At 36.0% G+C, this 16,610-nt stretch overlaps 1 protein-coding gene across 21 annotated transcripts in view; it reads left to right on the top strand.

Annotated features, from left to right (window-relative positions):
* Positions 1-15,974, top strand: part of LOC125660681 (tight junction protein ZO-1-like) — a 74,862-nt gene extending 58,888 nt beyond the window's left edge. For 7 of the 21 annotated variants that reach the window (XM_056146929.1, XM_056146933.1, XM_056146928.1 and 4 more), the window contains 9 exons: positions 679-822; positions 2,691-2,855; positions 3,324-3,509; positions 3,830-3,916; positions 7,334-7,513; positions 8,720-8,820; positions 9,606-9,716; positions 10,696-10,839; positions 12,367-15,974. In XM_056146929.1, coding sequence (XP_056002904.1) covers positions 679-822; positions 2,691-2,855; positions 3,324-3,509; positions 3,830-3,916; positions 7,334-7,513; positions 8,720-8,820; positions 9,606-9,716; positions 10,696-10,839; positions 12,367-12,470 — 1,222 coding nt within the window. In that variant the 3' untranslated portion in view covers positions 12,471-15,974. Of the gene's footprint in view, positions 1-678; positions 823-2,690; positions 2,856-3,323; positions 3,510-3,829; positions 3,917-7,333; positions 7,514-8,719; positions 8,821-9,285; positions 9,339-9,605; positions 9,717-10,695; positions 10,969-12,366 lie in introns of those variants that run through there. The other 14 variants (XM_056146945.1, XM_056146940.1, XM_056146939.1 and 11 more) reach the window with 8 other exon arrangements.
* The last annotated feature ends 636 nt before the right edge of the window (positions 15,975-16,610 follow it).

Below are 16,610 nucleotides of genomic sequence, written 5' to 3'. Positions count from 1 at the left end.
TGGTATTCTTGACCTCGAAAATGCCTTCTCTCATTGAGAAAAGGCTTTATAAATCAAAATTACATGTGTATTTGGGTTTCTAAAAGGCAAAGTGAAACAAAGTACGTTTACGATACCGGACCGGACATAAAAATATCCGGAAATCATAATTTTGAAAAATAAAAAAAAATCAGGGCGGGGCGATTTTCGAGGGGCGGGCGGGAATGATAATCTACTTATTAATTTTAATTGGCCTAACAGAGCTGTTCACCTTAATATATTCGTGATAGCTTTACCGTTCCTCCTGTGTATGGAAGAGATGCTTATCAATAGTTGTATGCCCTAGCATGTTTGTGTAATGCTTTGTTATATATGTTTTCTAATAAACTCACTGTCATGTTCTTTGGTGTAGAGTTTTTTTTTTGTTTTTAATTCAACAAGAATGCAATCAGCTGATATCGAGAGGTACATAGGACACAAACTTCACATATTTATTTTAAGCAGTCAGTTTTCTTATTCACCAAACACTAGCAGGATTTAAGAACCCAGGAGCAGGTGAACTTTTTTTTGTTTTAGGTTTATTTTTAGGTATATAAACTCGATGAAGAATGAACTGAAGAAAAAAAAACATTTCACTTTCTTCACAAATACACAATGCTTCTAAATTGATTCTTATTGTCTTATGGAAACAATTTTCAGAGGAAGTGAGTCTGCGAGGGGACCCGCCGATTCTGGCGAGGGGATAAGTGGCAATACAACAGGTTTCTCGTCGTATAAGAATCTCATAACGCCAGGTTTTTACGGCTCCAAAAAGCCCACCTATTTTGTGCCAGACGATCTTGGGTAATTTGCACACATTCTGATAGTGAAGTCTTTACCTTGTGGTGGCTGGACTTGTACATATAATGCACAGATAGAAATAATCTCATATTTCATTACAATAACAACATCATGCCATTCTTTTCAGTACAGTACTGAAATTCCCTTGAGTACAGTGTTAAAATCAGGACATTTTCCCTTGAGTAAATTAAGATAAGGAAGTTTTCCCTTGAGTACAGTATTAAGATCATGACATTTTCCCCTTGAGTACATTATTAAGATTAGGACATTTTCCCCTTGAGTACTTTATTAAAATCAAGACATTTTCCCCTTGAGTACATTATTAAGATAAGGACATTTTCCCCTGAAGGAGGAATACTATACCAGAGAAATTAACTATGAATGAAAAGTGGAGGTTATGTACAACAAAATTTTGAAATTGAAGAACTTCAAAATTTACTTTATTCGGTCAAAAAATGCAGTTTTAGTAGAAACTAATCTGGGGGAAAATAATTAAAACAGCTGTTGGACTGAACACATGATCTAAAGTCCAGCAGTCGACGTGCTATTCTACTGAGCTACTCAGCTAGGTAATTGAATTTAAAAGGAATAGACAAATATTGCTGATATTTATATTTCCATTCCTGTTTTAAAAATAAGTCTGGCATTATGACGATGTTGTGTACTGTCTGAAGTGCAGTATTAAAATCATAACATTTTTCAATAGTAGTGAGTACAATATTAGAATCGGGACATTCTCCTTTGAGTACAATACATGGATTAAAATTAATACATTTTCCTTCGAGTACAATATTAAAATCGGGACATTACCACTTTATCATAGTATTAAAAGCTTGGCATTTTTTTTTAACTCTTATTTCATCTCTCAAATGTACCACAAAGTATATTTTTGAAAGATCATTTGACACAATGGCACAATCTAATGTGAATTATGATTTGCTTCTCATTTGTAGACCCATATCATGCGCCATAAGTAATGTTTGTTGTATTGTAAACTAATTTCTACCACTTGTCAATCATATGAATCTGAGTGCACTATTGTCCCATCCAAGATCGTGACATTGGAACAAAATTAATACCATTTCCATTCACCTTTCAATATTACATATGAATAATATACGTATAAATTTGCTTTCTCTTAACTCATTTTCTCTAATTTATTTGACATTGATGCATTGCACATTTTGTCATAGTAGTATGTTAAGGGCATAAGAAAAGAAGAGACTCTACCTTATTCAGCAAAGATTTAAGTAAAGTGTTGTGTTTTGGAATTTTATGATGATATTAAAAAGAATGCCTTCACTCAATGCTCAGATCTTGGGTATTCTATTTGCTTATTGTGATCTTTATTTGTTACAAATAATATGGGAGAATTTGATACTAGTTCCAACTGTAAATCAGTTTATATTCTCAAAAAAAATATTTTTGCATAAAATTGTGTTAAGGTTGATTTGAAAATAAGATGCTGTAGGTGAATTTAGACTAAGTATATATATATATATATATATATATATATATATACATACACCTCTGAGTATTGATTGATAGACAGAGTGTTAACTAAAGCTTTCTCACAGATAGATCTCTCATGAATTGGTCATGCAAAAATATGTCTTTGTAAAATACAGTTGAACTTCAGAATCTCGAACACCGATATCTCGAATACCATGGATATGTCGAAGTGATTCGGTAGTCCTAACTTCTTATTCTCTAAGTATTTTACCCTCGATTACACGGATATCTCAAAGTTTTTTCTCCGTCCCATCGAGTTCGAGATAACGAGGTTTTACTGTATCTGAAGAGAGACAGACCTGCAGTATTACAGGATGTAATCGCTATTTAAGAGATAGACGAATGCTACTTTTCTTCAGAGACCAAACTCGAAATACAAGTCATGATGTCAGTGACCGGGAGCGAAGCAGTCATGAAGACAGTGATGACCACGGGAGCGCATTCGAAGCGTACAAAAAACCAGCCATGTCCACGTTTGGGAAGACCTCTGCTGTTCGAGGGTTCGAACCTAGCAGGCATATCAGGTAGGGCACTGGTGTGAATGGGTTGGCAATATCTACATGTTAATTATCCACAAGTTTGATTTTGTTTCACTTGATATACATAGTTGTGGCAGCAGCATGCAGACATGCCCAAATAGACTGCTCTGTCATTCGCTCAACAAATCTCTCTCTTTAATCTTATGACTCTCTCAACCAGGTAAATCAGGCTTAAACTTTTTTATAATTAAATTATTTTAAAAAGTGTTAACTTTTAAGACATGCTAAAGATGAAACAGTGTAAAATATATCCTGTGACCATGGGAGATGTATCCGAAAGAATTGTACATTTGAGCGAGTAAAATATCACTTTTTTCCTATCTCACAAACTGCGGGTGGATTAAAATCTGCAATACCTCATGTGTATTTGTATTTTACCCACCATAAGAATTTTAAAGTAGACCAGTTAGATATTTCGTATTTTAAAAATAATTTCTCTGGCGTTATATTTAGAACCTCCAGTCCTAGACCGGATAGTGTTATAAATAAGATAAACGTAGCGACAGGCGATGTCAGGAACTCCCCTAGTGTGGCGTCTAACACACCACCAGAACAACCGCAGAGTGAGGTGTGTGGTGGACACGAGATGCCACGTGGTCATGCCTCCTCCCCGGAAGACCCCGCCGCATTAAGGAAGGGGTAAGACAAGCAGTTAACCCAGAGAAACAGCCGTAATTCAGAGTGAAAGGAGAGGAGTACTGAAAGGTTCAAGTCGTTCAAGATGGACCTTTCACTGAAAAAAATATTCTGTCTTGTTTCAGTTGTCTCGGAAATTTTCAGGTTTCAGATGATGGTTAATCTTGATAATGAATGTTAATTCTCATGATAGCCTAATATCTATTATGGTTTTATCTCGCATCCTTATTCATTATTTTACTCCAACATCGTAAATCTTTCAAATGAAAGAAATTTGTGAGATTTAGGCATTGTTTTTACCAAGTTAGTTGTGAAACTTATAGAGAAAAGAAGGAAGGAGCTGATGTCGATGATCTGTCCGATGAACTCCAGACGGTGGATGACAAGAACAATGATTCTCATGATGATAAGTATGAACTCAGTCCAACAGAAAGCACGGGGTTTTCAGCGTCAGTCTCTGGTTCTATATATAGTAACGCTGGTATTGGCGCATATGAAGTGTATGTCCATTCAGACCAAGCCTGCTCTCCTAAGTATAGCATTACAAGTGTAGCTGCTGAACCTTCAGATTATCAAATGCACGAACAGGGAAATTACGGTCAAAATACACGAGAAGATGAGATGGAGACTGAAAATGCCGTTACTTCAGGAAATGAGTGTGTCAGGATGCTTTCTGATCAGCATAATCATTGTCCGGAGCAAGACAATCAGTTGGATGATCGTGTCAGTGGTAACAAAGGTATTGTAAGCGATAGTGATGGCTATGCAAATTGGAGCAAAGCAGAAATTTCTGAGGAGAGATCAGTGGATGAGGTGTCTTCTTCAAAACACATTTACCCAACCATGCAAGTGTCTGGCCATCAAGACGGAAAACCAGAGGAGGCAGAAGAGAAGAGAATACCACCAGCTAAAGCATTTAATTTTCCAAAGTTTAAGTTGGATAGGTATAAATTAAAAAATGACGATGCCAAAACATCAGCACCTGGAGGTGGAACTAATAGATATAGAGGTTTATTGGGAACTCATGGGAAAATGCCATCCTACGAATATCAGAGATTGTCTAAGGATATTGATGAATTGGAACCAGGAAGCCGCAAAGTACAGATTCATGATGAAGTAGTCCCAGGGAGCAATAAGGCCCAGATTCATGATGAAGTAGTCCCAGGGAGCAATAAGGCCCAGATTCATCATGAAGTAGTCCCAGGGAGCAATAAGGCCCAGATTCATCATGAAGTAGTCCCAGGGAGCAATAAGGCACAGATTCATGACCAAGTAGACCCAGGGAGTAATAGAGCACAGATTCCTGATGCAAGAGATTGGCAGACTAAGGATACAAAAGAAAATGTTAAAGTTGAACTGCAAAATTTTTCAAAGACTGAAAATGCGAACAGCCAATCAGCCAACGTTGCATCATCAGATGTGAGTAGTGCTTCTCCCAGTGTCGAGCAGCCGGAGAGCGACACCGACGACGAGGAAACTGAGTCGCTCGTCAAAAGTCCATCCAGCAATACCTTGGTGGAAGATGGCGGTGATGACTCGTCCACCGACTCGGCGTCTAGTGATGGCTCCATTGTAAAATGTCCATCTGATAACAAGCTTGCGGAAATGAATGAGGAAAAGATCGACAAACTTCGAGAAGACGCTGACCGTCTCCATGTTAAGAATTCTATCGATGCCAACTCTACTATGTGTGAAAGAAATGCAGAGCATCTAAGAGAAAACGACAAACAACTGTCGACTGTCAATGGTGATTCTGTCAAAGTGTCTGAGGATTCATGTACCTCAGAGATTCAGGAAAAAGACAGAAACAGAAGAGAAAATGGCTTTGAAGAACAACTCCATGTTATGAAAGGAAGGGCTGTGCCACCCATTAGCAGAGATTCTAAAGATGGTTTGACGGTTAGAACGAGCACGAGGGAGAATACCAATGATAAGACACCCAGACCTAATACTGATATTGCTGCAGATCAGGAAGTAATGGAGATATTGGATTATGATAAGATGTACGACCGACCTTCCATTGGGCATTCTTTGATTCGTGGAATCAGTCATGAGTCTCCTACTGAAGAATGCGAAGGTCAAGAGGTCAGAAAAAGTCAGAAGACCATCGAAGGTCGCAAGATTGGCAAAGGTCAAGAATTGAGGAAAAGTCAGGAGCCTCATCAGACTGTGAGGCGTACACAGTCTGCACAGCGAGTGGTAGAAAAAGAAAGAAAACCTGATACAGAAAACAGGGGAAGGCAAACCATTTATAGAACGTACAGACGGAGCCTCGGAATTACGAAAAGAGACGTCTTGACTTACAACCGAGACATTAAGGAGACTTGTGTAGACGACATATACGATGAAGTCGACGAAAACAAGAATAAGAGTTCAAGGGACGTACGTCCTCTGTTTTCCAAATCCAGTGTAACGAACGGAGATGGCATACTTTCTAAAGCGGCTGAGGAAGAACCGTTCTCTGTTAATAGTGAAACAAACGGAGGCGGCGTAGATTCGAAGACAGCGGAGGAAGAACTGTTCACTGTTAATAGTGAAACAAATGGAGGCAGCGTAGACTCGAAGACAGCGGAGGAAGAACCGTTCACTGTTAATCTCAAACGCTTGCAGCTGGATTCTTACAGCGTAGGGTAAGAGTTGGTAGTAACACCAACATATTGGGAGGAAGCTCATATCCTATTACTGTATATTGATTTACCCAGCAGAAATTCAATATACTGGATTTTAAAACCAATCTATATCTGAATATCAAGAATATGGCTTTAAACATATATGTATATATGGAGACACATGTATATCAACTACAGTGCAATATCGGATTTTATTAATTCTTTTCTCGTGTCATAATTAGGATATTGCATGAACCAATCAGACAGTTAACTCAATTCTTTAAATAAACTGCTTGATTCATCCGGAATTTTTCTATCCAAACTATAAAACTTTATAAATTTTTAGTGTATTTTTAAAAAAATGAAGTGTTTTAATTTTGACCTCATTTGATTAAATAGAATAATAGGCTTAAATTTTCTAGCAAACAGGTTTTTTTTTTTAATTTGAGTCGCATACAATGCAAGGTGATAATAAATGATAATGCCCGTCGATCGTCATGAAAGTGTGTCCGAGAGACTGCATTATTACACTGCAGGACACAAACACTCTTAATTCAGTTTCATTTCTTCTGTCTTTATAGCATAGATTGCATGATTGTGCATGCTAGAACTATATTGCGATTGCATTGTATATTGTAGTATTGCATCAGTCGTTTCTTTTCTCTCTGCTATATATCTACTAGTGATAGGCCTTAGTTAGAGTGCTCTGTCTTTGCACAGTCTTTTTATTTCTAGAAAAAAAATTGAGAAGACTACGTACTTCAGATTGAATTTTATGAATATTTTTAAAGACTGTGACATAGCATCACACTGTTATTTCTTGAAGGTGTCAGAAATACAACATTCGTGAATATTAGTAATTAAAATTAATGGAGGTTTGAAATAGATTTTCAAAAAACAAAAAAAAAATGTAATATCAATCAGGATTAAAATCTCTGTTGCGTAATAAATGCTTACTCAGCATTGCAATCTCATCACCAATCATTAAATACCAATATTCAATGTTTCACATTCTGCAAGATGATGCCATCTGTGAAATAAATTATTTAGGAGGGAAAAATGGAATAATTTTACTTATGAATGAATTGAAATAAAAAGAAATTGGGCAAAACCACGCACTTTGAAGCTTACAAAGCCTAACGAGCTCACATGAGAAATTCACGGGTGTTTATCTGACATCACTGTCTTTTTTGGTTTGGTCTTTTTTTCTTTCTGTAGTGCCACACTCTCTTCCGATACTAACCACACTACATCGCCTTTAGACTCTGCCTCGGCAAGAGAGACCGAGGAGAGTGCGCAGAGGTCAGAGGGTACTGACCCAGTGACAAGCGATAATGTGACCAGGGGTGAGGGGTCAAGTACAGAGCAGACTTCTGCTTTGAACACGTTTATTGTTGGGTAAGCTAATGTATGTTTTCATGTATTCGTAATCCACCGAATGAATTATTTTTCTTTACATTTACACCGTTTTCAAAATTTTTGCATGTTTTGTTAAATGCATAAGCATATATAACAAACTGAATTTTGCTTTGGTTTTGTGAGAATGAAATGTCATACTTGCTGTTTTCTAATTGATACACTCCAGAGCTTGGATCTGAGATGGGAATACTTACATGTCACATATGTATATATTGACTTGAAAGTTTTGAAATGCGTTCTCGATGAGATGAAAGTAGTCAACTTCTGACTATTTGTACAAAATTGTCCTTGAGTTCGGTTGTGGAAGTGAATTTGTCTATTTTAATTTCGGAAAGTTTAGCTGAATTCTACAGAAATGGAACACAATACTTAAGTATTTATTTACGTACATTACACAAGACATTATATTCAGGACCCACATGTATCAAGGTGAGGTGAAATTTATCCCTCCATGTTTAAACTTTTTTGAGGTAATAATTTTAATGGGTCATGTGGAGCTGCAGAACTATAGCTCTCTGGGAAAAAATTGGGACAGACCCAATTCCACCCCACCCCCCTTTCCAAGAATTACAGTTAGAGTTCTGCAGGTACATGTAGGTCACATGATGAATGTAGATGTAGTCACATCATAATGAAAGTTAACTATTTAACAGATTTTTTACTCAACTAAAGCCAGAAAAGAATATTATTGATAATTAATATTGTAATCAGGATTTAACCACACTATAACTTTGTATGCTGTAGTTTATTTAATACTATAAACCAACTATTATTCATGTGCGAGAAATTTTTGTGAATATTTCTTGCTGCGAACCAGTCCTTTAATGTCTTGTTTTTTAAAGATTCTCTCCATCGTGAAAATTAGTTGCCGTGAACCAGTTTATCATATATAGATCATGAACCAGTTTATCATATATAAATCGTGAAATGGAGCCGTCACGAATACAAGTTGCTTTACAGTATTGAATTAAATGATATTGTCTGAGAAAAGATGTTAGTATGTGAAAGTTTGACTGCAATAATTTACTGTATCATTATTCTGCTCAGGGATAGATAAATATAATAAAAGTGTAGTAGAAAAAAAATAGTAAAAGCAATTATAGATAGATGAAACATCTAAGCCTATGGATGAGTTTCATTTTGTAATGCATCATTTGTTTTAAATGTTCGGCAATTGAATTTCAGGTCGGACACTGGTCAGTCCATAGAAGGGAATCACACGGTAGTGGCCACGGCCAGAGGCGTGTTTGACCATCAGGGAGGGGTGTTACAATCGCCCGAGACAGGTGATTTATAGTGTACTGTTGGTGTACGATAAGTAAGAAATTACTTCAAGAAAGTTGGTGTTCCTTTTGCATTGTCAGGTAACACTTCACTGTGAACAAGATAAATGTTCATCTTGTGTTGATAATGTTCACTGTGTACAAGATGGGTGTTCATCTTGTGTTGATAATTTTCACTGTGAACAAGATAGGTGTTCATTTTGTGTTGATAATTTTCACTGTAAACAAGATAGGTGTTCATTTTGTGTTGATAATTTTCACTGTTAACAAGATAGGAGTTCATCTTGTGTTGATAGATATATGTTCACTGTGAACAAATTAGGTGGCTTTTATGTGTTGACAGATTATATGTGTGATGTAACAAGTTATTACATTACAACGTAAGTGTTAGAGGTCTGAAATGAATTGTATAATTTTCTAAATTCAAAGATCTTGGTGCAAATTGATTTTGATTTTTGTCTGTTGAAGGTGATGTACATGTAGACCAAGATGCAAGTGTATATATATACTAGTGTTAACAGGTTAATTTCATTCTGTTATATACTGTATACAGAGTTATTTTCACTCCCTGTTGTTTTCACCTTTCTACACTTGTAGACAGTTTTGCCCCATTTTGAATTTGCCCAGTCACAGTTGTATTAAAAAAGAAAAACGATTTCGCCCAGTCTTAAATTTGCTCACTGACAACAAGGGCAAAGGGGACAAAAATAAAATGGGGGGGGGGGGGGGGGGGCAATATTTCCCTGTATACAGAAATAGTGTTTCAAAGTTATTTTCATTGTCTTCAGGTGTTAGTATAGTCATTCCAAAAGGTGCAATCCCAGACGGTGTAAAACAGGAAATTTACTTCAAAGTCTGCAAGGATAACAACATTCTCCCACCACTGGATAAAGATAAAGGTTTGTTTTTAGAATTCAGTGTTCTATAAGCTATATATTTCAAAAAGGAGAGAGAGAGAGGAGAGAGAGAGAGCAAAAGCAAAAATAGAGTGAAATGGCATGTGTTGAGAGAGAGCATGTATGGAGAGGGAGCATGTATGGAGAGAGAATGTGTGTAGAAAGAGAACATGTGTGGAAAGAGCATGTTTAAAGAGAACGCATGTGAGGAGAGAAAAAGCACGTGTGAAGAGAAAACATATGTGGAAAGAATGAATGTGTGGAGAGAGCCAACATGTGTGAAGAAAGATAGCATGTGTGGAGAGAGAGAAGCAGCATGTGTGGAGAGAGAAAAGCATGTGGAGAGAGAAACGTGTGGAGAGAGAACATGTGTAGAGAAAGAGAGAAAGGGTATGTGTGGAGAGAACGTGTGGAGAAAGAGAGGGAGAATGTGTGAGGATAGAAAGCAAGTGTAATGGGGTGGATGTAGTAACCACTAGATTGTCCATCACTCTGGCAGAAGCAGGAGATATTAATTTGGGTTTGTTAGTCTGTTTATCTGAAACACCTTGGTTTCCTTGTGCAGGTCTGAACTACACTGTAGCAATAACACAAACTGTCTTTAAGGAATGATCCCTATTGTTTCTGAAAGTGTTAAGGTCAACAAATGCGTTGTGCGTTCATTTGTTGGTAAATCTTACTTAGAATTCTTACGAATTCTTACGACTTGCCTGAGAAGTATTGTAACTGGCAGTAATTGGTGTGGAATAGGCTGTGCTTTCACTACCATTAAAACCTGTCTGTTTAAGTTTATAAAATGTTTGCAATAGAAGAGGGTACCAAACATCTCACCAATATTTAACCAGCACAAATTATTACGATTTTGCTGTAACTTTTTCTTTCAATGTTAACTAAAATAGAGATTGAGAAAGTATTACATATTTTAGATTTGAATAATCTGATAAATATTGAATTGGCACTGATACAAGGAATTTCCTTGCAGGCGAGACCCTCCTCAGTCCTCTAGTCATGTGTGGTCCCCATGGCCTGAAGTTCCTCCTACCCGTGGAACTGCGACTTCCCCATTGTGCCTCCGTCAATCCAGACAGCTGGTCCTTCGCTCTCAAATCCAGCGACTCACCAACAGGTAATACAATAAATCCAGCAACTCACCAACAGGTAATACAATTAATCCAGTGACTCGCCAACAGGTAATACAATAAATCCGGCGACTTGCCAACAGATAATAACAATAAATCCAGCGACTCACCAACAGGTAATACAATAAATCCGGTGACTCGCCAACAGGTAATACAATAAATCCGGCGACTCACCAACAGGTAATACAATAAATCCAGTGACTCGCCAACAGGTAATACAATAAATCCAACGACTCGCCAACAGGTAATACAATAAATCTAGTGACTCGCCAACAGGTAATAAAATAAATCCATGGACTCGCCAACAGGTAATACAATTAATCCGGCGACTCACCAACAGGTAATACAATAAATCCAGCGACTCGCCAACAGGTAATACAATAAATCCCGTGACTCGCCAACAGGTAATACAATAAATCCATGGACTCGCCAACAGGTAATACATTAAATCCAGCGATTCGCGAACAGGTAATACATTAAGTCAGCGACTCGCCAACAAGTAATACAATTCATTAAATCCAGCGACTCGCCAACAGGTAATACCAATAAATCCAGCGACTCACCAACAGTTAATACCATTAATTTCTCTTTCATTTTCAAGACAACCTTGGACGATTTCTCCTTCATTTAGAGACTAAAATTTTCTTATTGCGATCGTAAAAGAAATATACAGATTTTCAACTTCCAGCTATTCTAATTCAGCTACTTTAAAGAATTTAAGGATAAAGTAAGTTGCAGAAATTCTTTGGCCTTTATTTCTGCAATGTCATGCTGTGAATTTTGGTTATGTATTCTATTTAATCAGAGCCTTTTGCAAAAAGCAGCTAGCACTAAATCAAGTACATCACTAATGTATTTTCATATAGCACATTAGGAAAGTGCTAAATTGAATCTACCCCAACTTGTTGAAAAATCAATTTCCACCAAATATCTTACATGATAAATATAATATACATATATAAAGTAATTGTAAAGGAAAGCAATATAAAACGGAATGACGGGGGGGGGGGGGGGGGGGGGGGGGGGGGGGGGGGGGGGGGGGGACTTACAAGTAATTGTGTTCTGTCAAAGATATTTTTTGCAGTAAAGGTTAGACTTTGTAAGCCTATCATAACACCATAGGGTTTTCTTCTGACATCACAATGCCAATCTCACCAATCAAATTCAAGTAAAACAGCTATACATGTATCATTACTACTGATTGGTGGCTGTTACATCATGTTGACTGATGAATATGTAAATTTCTTGAAATTTGAAGATCCAAGTAAACTTTCAAACCATCATGCAAATGTAAGCGGTGCATAATTACTTTTTGATAACAAAATTTAATGAATGCTATAGGTGTTCCATGGACAATTTTTGATAGTCTTGCATTATTCATTTGTCTGTCCACTTTATGGCTATCATATCATTCAGTGTCTACAGAAGATTTCATTATGTAAATTACCGTCATATATTGTATTAATTCCCATGTTGATATAAGGAGAAAAATAATAAAAACACCATTTTTGTAGGTCATCCAACCCAGTGGCAGAACATGACCTTGGCAGGGATGGATGGGGTAGCCCAAGGTCGAGTGGGCAAAAATAGTGTATCTGTTCTAGTGGACCATTTCTGAGGGGGTGGTACATCAGCCAACAAACAGTCAGCCAGCAAACATAGTCAGCCATCGAAACATAGTCAGCCATGGAAACACAGCAAGGAGATTATATAGTGTCAATCAAGGCTGTTAAAATGCATAGTTAATGTGCATAAAGGAACATGAAGGGATTTATGTAAACACTGAACTCAGACTTGATAGGCATTGGAAGAATGGAATATGCGTGTTGTGTAGGATACATAGAGTTGTACAAGTGAGACGCTAAAATGTTGCTATGGAACCAAATATAGCAATGTGTGCTGTTTTCTGATCACTGGGAAATCAACACTATGTGACTGCCTGACCATTTAAACAATCGGAATGTTTTATATGAATGACAGTTTGAAGACCACACAAAATTACAGTGAAAACTCTTCCAATTGAAATGCGAAGATGTTATGTATGGTTGTGAATATATTCAGGATGAGAATGTTTGGATTTTCTCATCATTTGGGAATTCTCATTGCCAGAGAACTCTTATCATTCTCATAATTTTGGAATTCTTGTTGCCTGGGAATTCTTATCACCTGGGAATTCTTGTTGCCTGGGAATTCCTATCGCCTGGGAATTCTTATCGCCTGGGAATTCTTGTTGCCTGGGAATTCCTATCGCCTGGGAATTCTTGTTGCCTGGGAATTCCTATCGCCTGGAAATTCCTATCGCCTGGGAATTTTTGTTGCGATATCATTAGAGATTCATTGGATTCGGCAAACTGATTTTTATGATAAATTGAAACTGTGGCGTCTGATATACATAAAAGGTTGTGCTTGTAAGATTTGACTCTTTGATTCAATGGAAAGGTTGGTGGTTAGACTTGTGATATTTTTATTTTACTTTCCTTTTGTGTACAAGTCATTACTCTATGTTTTATCATGTCTATGGTTGTTAAAGAAAACAATATACAGTTTATTTATAAACAGTTCAAACTAGTAACTGTGTGTTGATCAGATGTGTGATTTTTGTGTGTGGATTTTTTAAACAGGGCCTGAAGCACTGCAGATTCTGTTTTTATACAGTGAGGGTACTATTAATTTGTGTCTGATTTCAGAATTATAATTTTGTTGGGTATTTAAATTCCAGTAATTTGTATGCCTTGATAGTCGAGAGGAATAACTGCTGTCTGACAATCTTGCCGTAGATTTTTCGAATCCTGCTGGAGCCTAGCTGTTTTTACGCTTCTAATATGATACAAAGTTTTAAGGACTTGAGTTTTTAAATGATTTTTCCCTTTTGGGTTTTATTGCCACACAATGGCGTGATGAACAACAGGTTGAATGTGGGTTTCCTGCCAAAAAATTATCAACAATCTTGAGTGTGTCAAGCCTCCTCAACTTACGAAAAAATCTGAATACAGGAAAAAATCCAAACTGTATTCGCATATTCTACTGATTAGATAGGTATGATTATTTTTCTTGTTATGTTTAAAGAATATTATTCATAAGAAGTTGATATTGATTTAATCTTGTGAATTTTTAATTATATATATATATATATATATATTATGCAATGAATATACTTACAACAAAGAATATATATAATATCAAACAAGTGCCCCTTCTAAGTCATTTGATTACATCATGCACAAAACGCCATATGTATTTGGGTGATTTTTTGAAACAGTTCAAATTAGTTTTGTATTATGCACATTGAATTTTGCAATATTATATTGATATACTTAAGAGTTTTCAAAATCTATCAAAGGTATTAACCACCGGTAATGCATTCAAATCATATTTCATTGTTAAGACAAGTAAAAAGATTGATATGAATATTTTGAAAACTGTACACTTTGCAATAATGCATCAATAGAGATTTTTAATTCCATATTATATAATAGAAGCAATGTTCAACTGAACCAAGATTTTAGTTTTCATTATGTGTTATGCAGATGGTAACCATGGTGACAAATCCTATATATAGGTGAAATTCCAATACTGTAGATTCCCTTATTTTACATGAGTACTTGTATCGCAAAATGACTCGTAGATGGTCTGGTGATCAACAGCTCTAGTAAGGTGTGTATTTTAGTAACAGAAAAAAAAAAGCCAGTAATTTTATTTACCTAGTGATAATAAATTCCTCGTGTATATTTAGGAATCAGCCTACAGTATCTCGCATGCAAATGGTAAGCAAGTAGTGAATTTTCTAACATTTAACTTAATTTCGGAGAAAGTTCTATTAATTTGCTAGCCCATTGCTGCGATCTGTGGAAAAGAAGATATACATTGCCATGTGTATAAATGTCCAGCAGTGCGATTTTTAAAAATTATGTATGTGTGTTTGTTATTGTTCAAGGTTCATATCTTCATGCTGTTCAAACTACTGACCATGTGAAAAATGCAATACTGACACACCCACCTTTATATATACATAGGGGACGTATTATTTACCTGTATATATATATATATATATATATATAGGTAACGGGAGGAAAACAAATCAATGGTTGTGAACATTTTGAGCTCTTTGATTCGTGTCTGATAAACATCAATTTTGTTATTTTTCTAATGTTGTGTAAAGTGTGCGGGTAAATCATCTACATCCCTTCAATGTTTAATGTAACACGTACTCTATATCAAGATGAGTCATGGGGAAAATACAACATTGAATTTAAAGCATTGGAATTTCACCTGTACTTCCAGTAAAATAATTTTGTGGGGAAAAAAATGTCACCATACCAAATGCTTCATGTGGAATTTCACTCAAAAAAAGCAATATAATTTTATCATTTTTAAAAATTTTATTTTGCGCATGTGTTTTATAAGCTGTGAAGGATGAACAATTTGGCATTTTTCATTTTCAAAACCAGTATAAAAAAATATAAAAAAAATAACATCATTCTGAAAAAATACTCAAAAATTAGAGACATTTGTACTATTGTGGGCTATTTTTAGTATCATTTCATTGACTAATGATTGATGGTTTCCAGTAGATTATTTTTGAAAGCAGAAAGTTGATAAAAATAATCTACTGTATCAGATTATATTTACAAAAAAATTGTTCACTGTCAATGTTATTTTGTAGAACATGAAAAGAAGTTTGTAATTTTTTTTTTTTTTTTGGTGAAATATGTGCTTATATAAAGGTCAATATATATTTGCAAATATACAAGAAATATGAATTGTGTATTTTCAATTTTGCTTTGTTATGAGTTTTTAAAGGATGATATTTGTAGTGCCCATTGATTCTTCTTCATCATGAAAATGTCATAAAATACACACATATATTACATGTACATGTATGTACGTATTATTTTTGTTGCATTCATTTGTCATACGAGTTAAATATGCATAGTTTAGTCATTCAACAAATGCCACTTATCATTGATTCATTCATAACCGATACAGTGCATTTAAACTTCGTTAATATTCGTGCAAATCCGTTGTATATCGTCAGTTCATGTATATTGCACTCTTTTGGTCTTCCATAGAAACCAAGATGCTTCATGAAGGAGAAAACAATAAAAAAAATATTGGCATTCCATTTTCTTTGTTCCTTTGTTTTTGTACGAGTTGCAGAACATGTAGTAACACCTTAAATTGCGTGTTTGAATACACGTGTCTAGAAAAAAATGTGGACAGGGTAAAGAGGAAGATCCCCAATTGATTTGGGGTCAAGGTCATAGTAAGTGGTTGATATTAAGGATGCGATCAGAAATTTTCCAGAAGGTATCCCAAACCCCACCAAGGTCCCCAGTTAAACTGTCATCACCTGGTTGACTTTGGGGCCGATTCTGCAACGTATCTTTGCACGTTTAGGGAACTTAAGCTTGATTTGGGAAAATCTAAGATAAGTATGTCGACAAGCTCCCCAAACCCTACCAAGCTCCCTATAAAATCCCTACCAACTTCGGATACGTAATATACTGCAAGGTCAAGGACGTCGGCAAGTATTTGACATTAGGGAGGCAAACTGAATCGAAAAGAGGGGGTTGTCTAACTAACATGTTTCGACTTTTCGACTTAAATTCATAATTCCACCTGGATCCTGATATTCTTTACCTACTTTGTCAACGTCCTAAAGACACCATTTGATAATACTTATAAGCCAGGCCCCAGTATCATGTAACAAACTCGGACGTAAGTCAAAATTCCAATCACCTGTAAGATGTTCATCACT

The sequence above is a fragment of the Ostrea edulis genome, chromosome 8, assembly GCF_947568905.1.
Source record: "Ostrea edulis chromosome 8, xbOstEdul1.1, whole genome shotgun sequence".
Lineage (NCBI taxonomy): Eukaryota > Metazoa > Mollusca > Bivalvia > Ostreida > Ostreidae > Ostrea > Ostrea edulis.
This window is presented reverse-complemented; position numbering and strand designations above follow the sequence as displayed.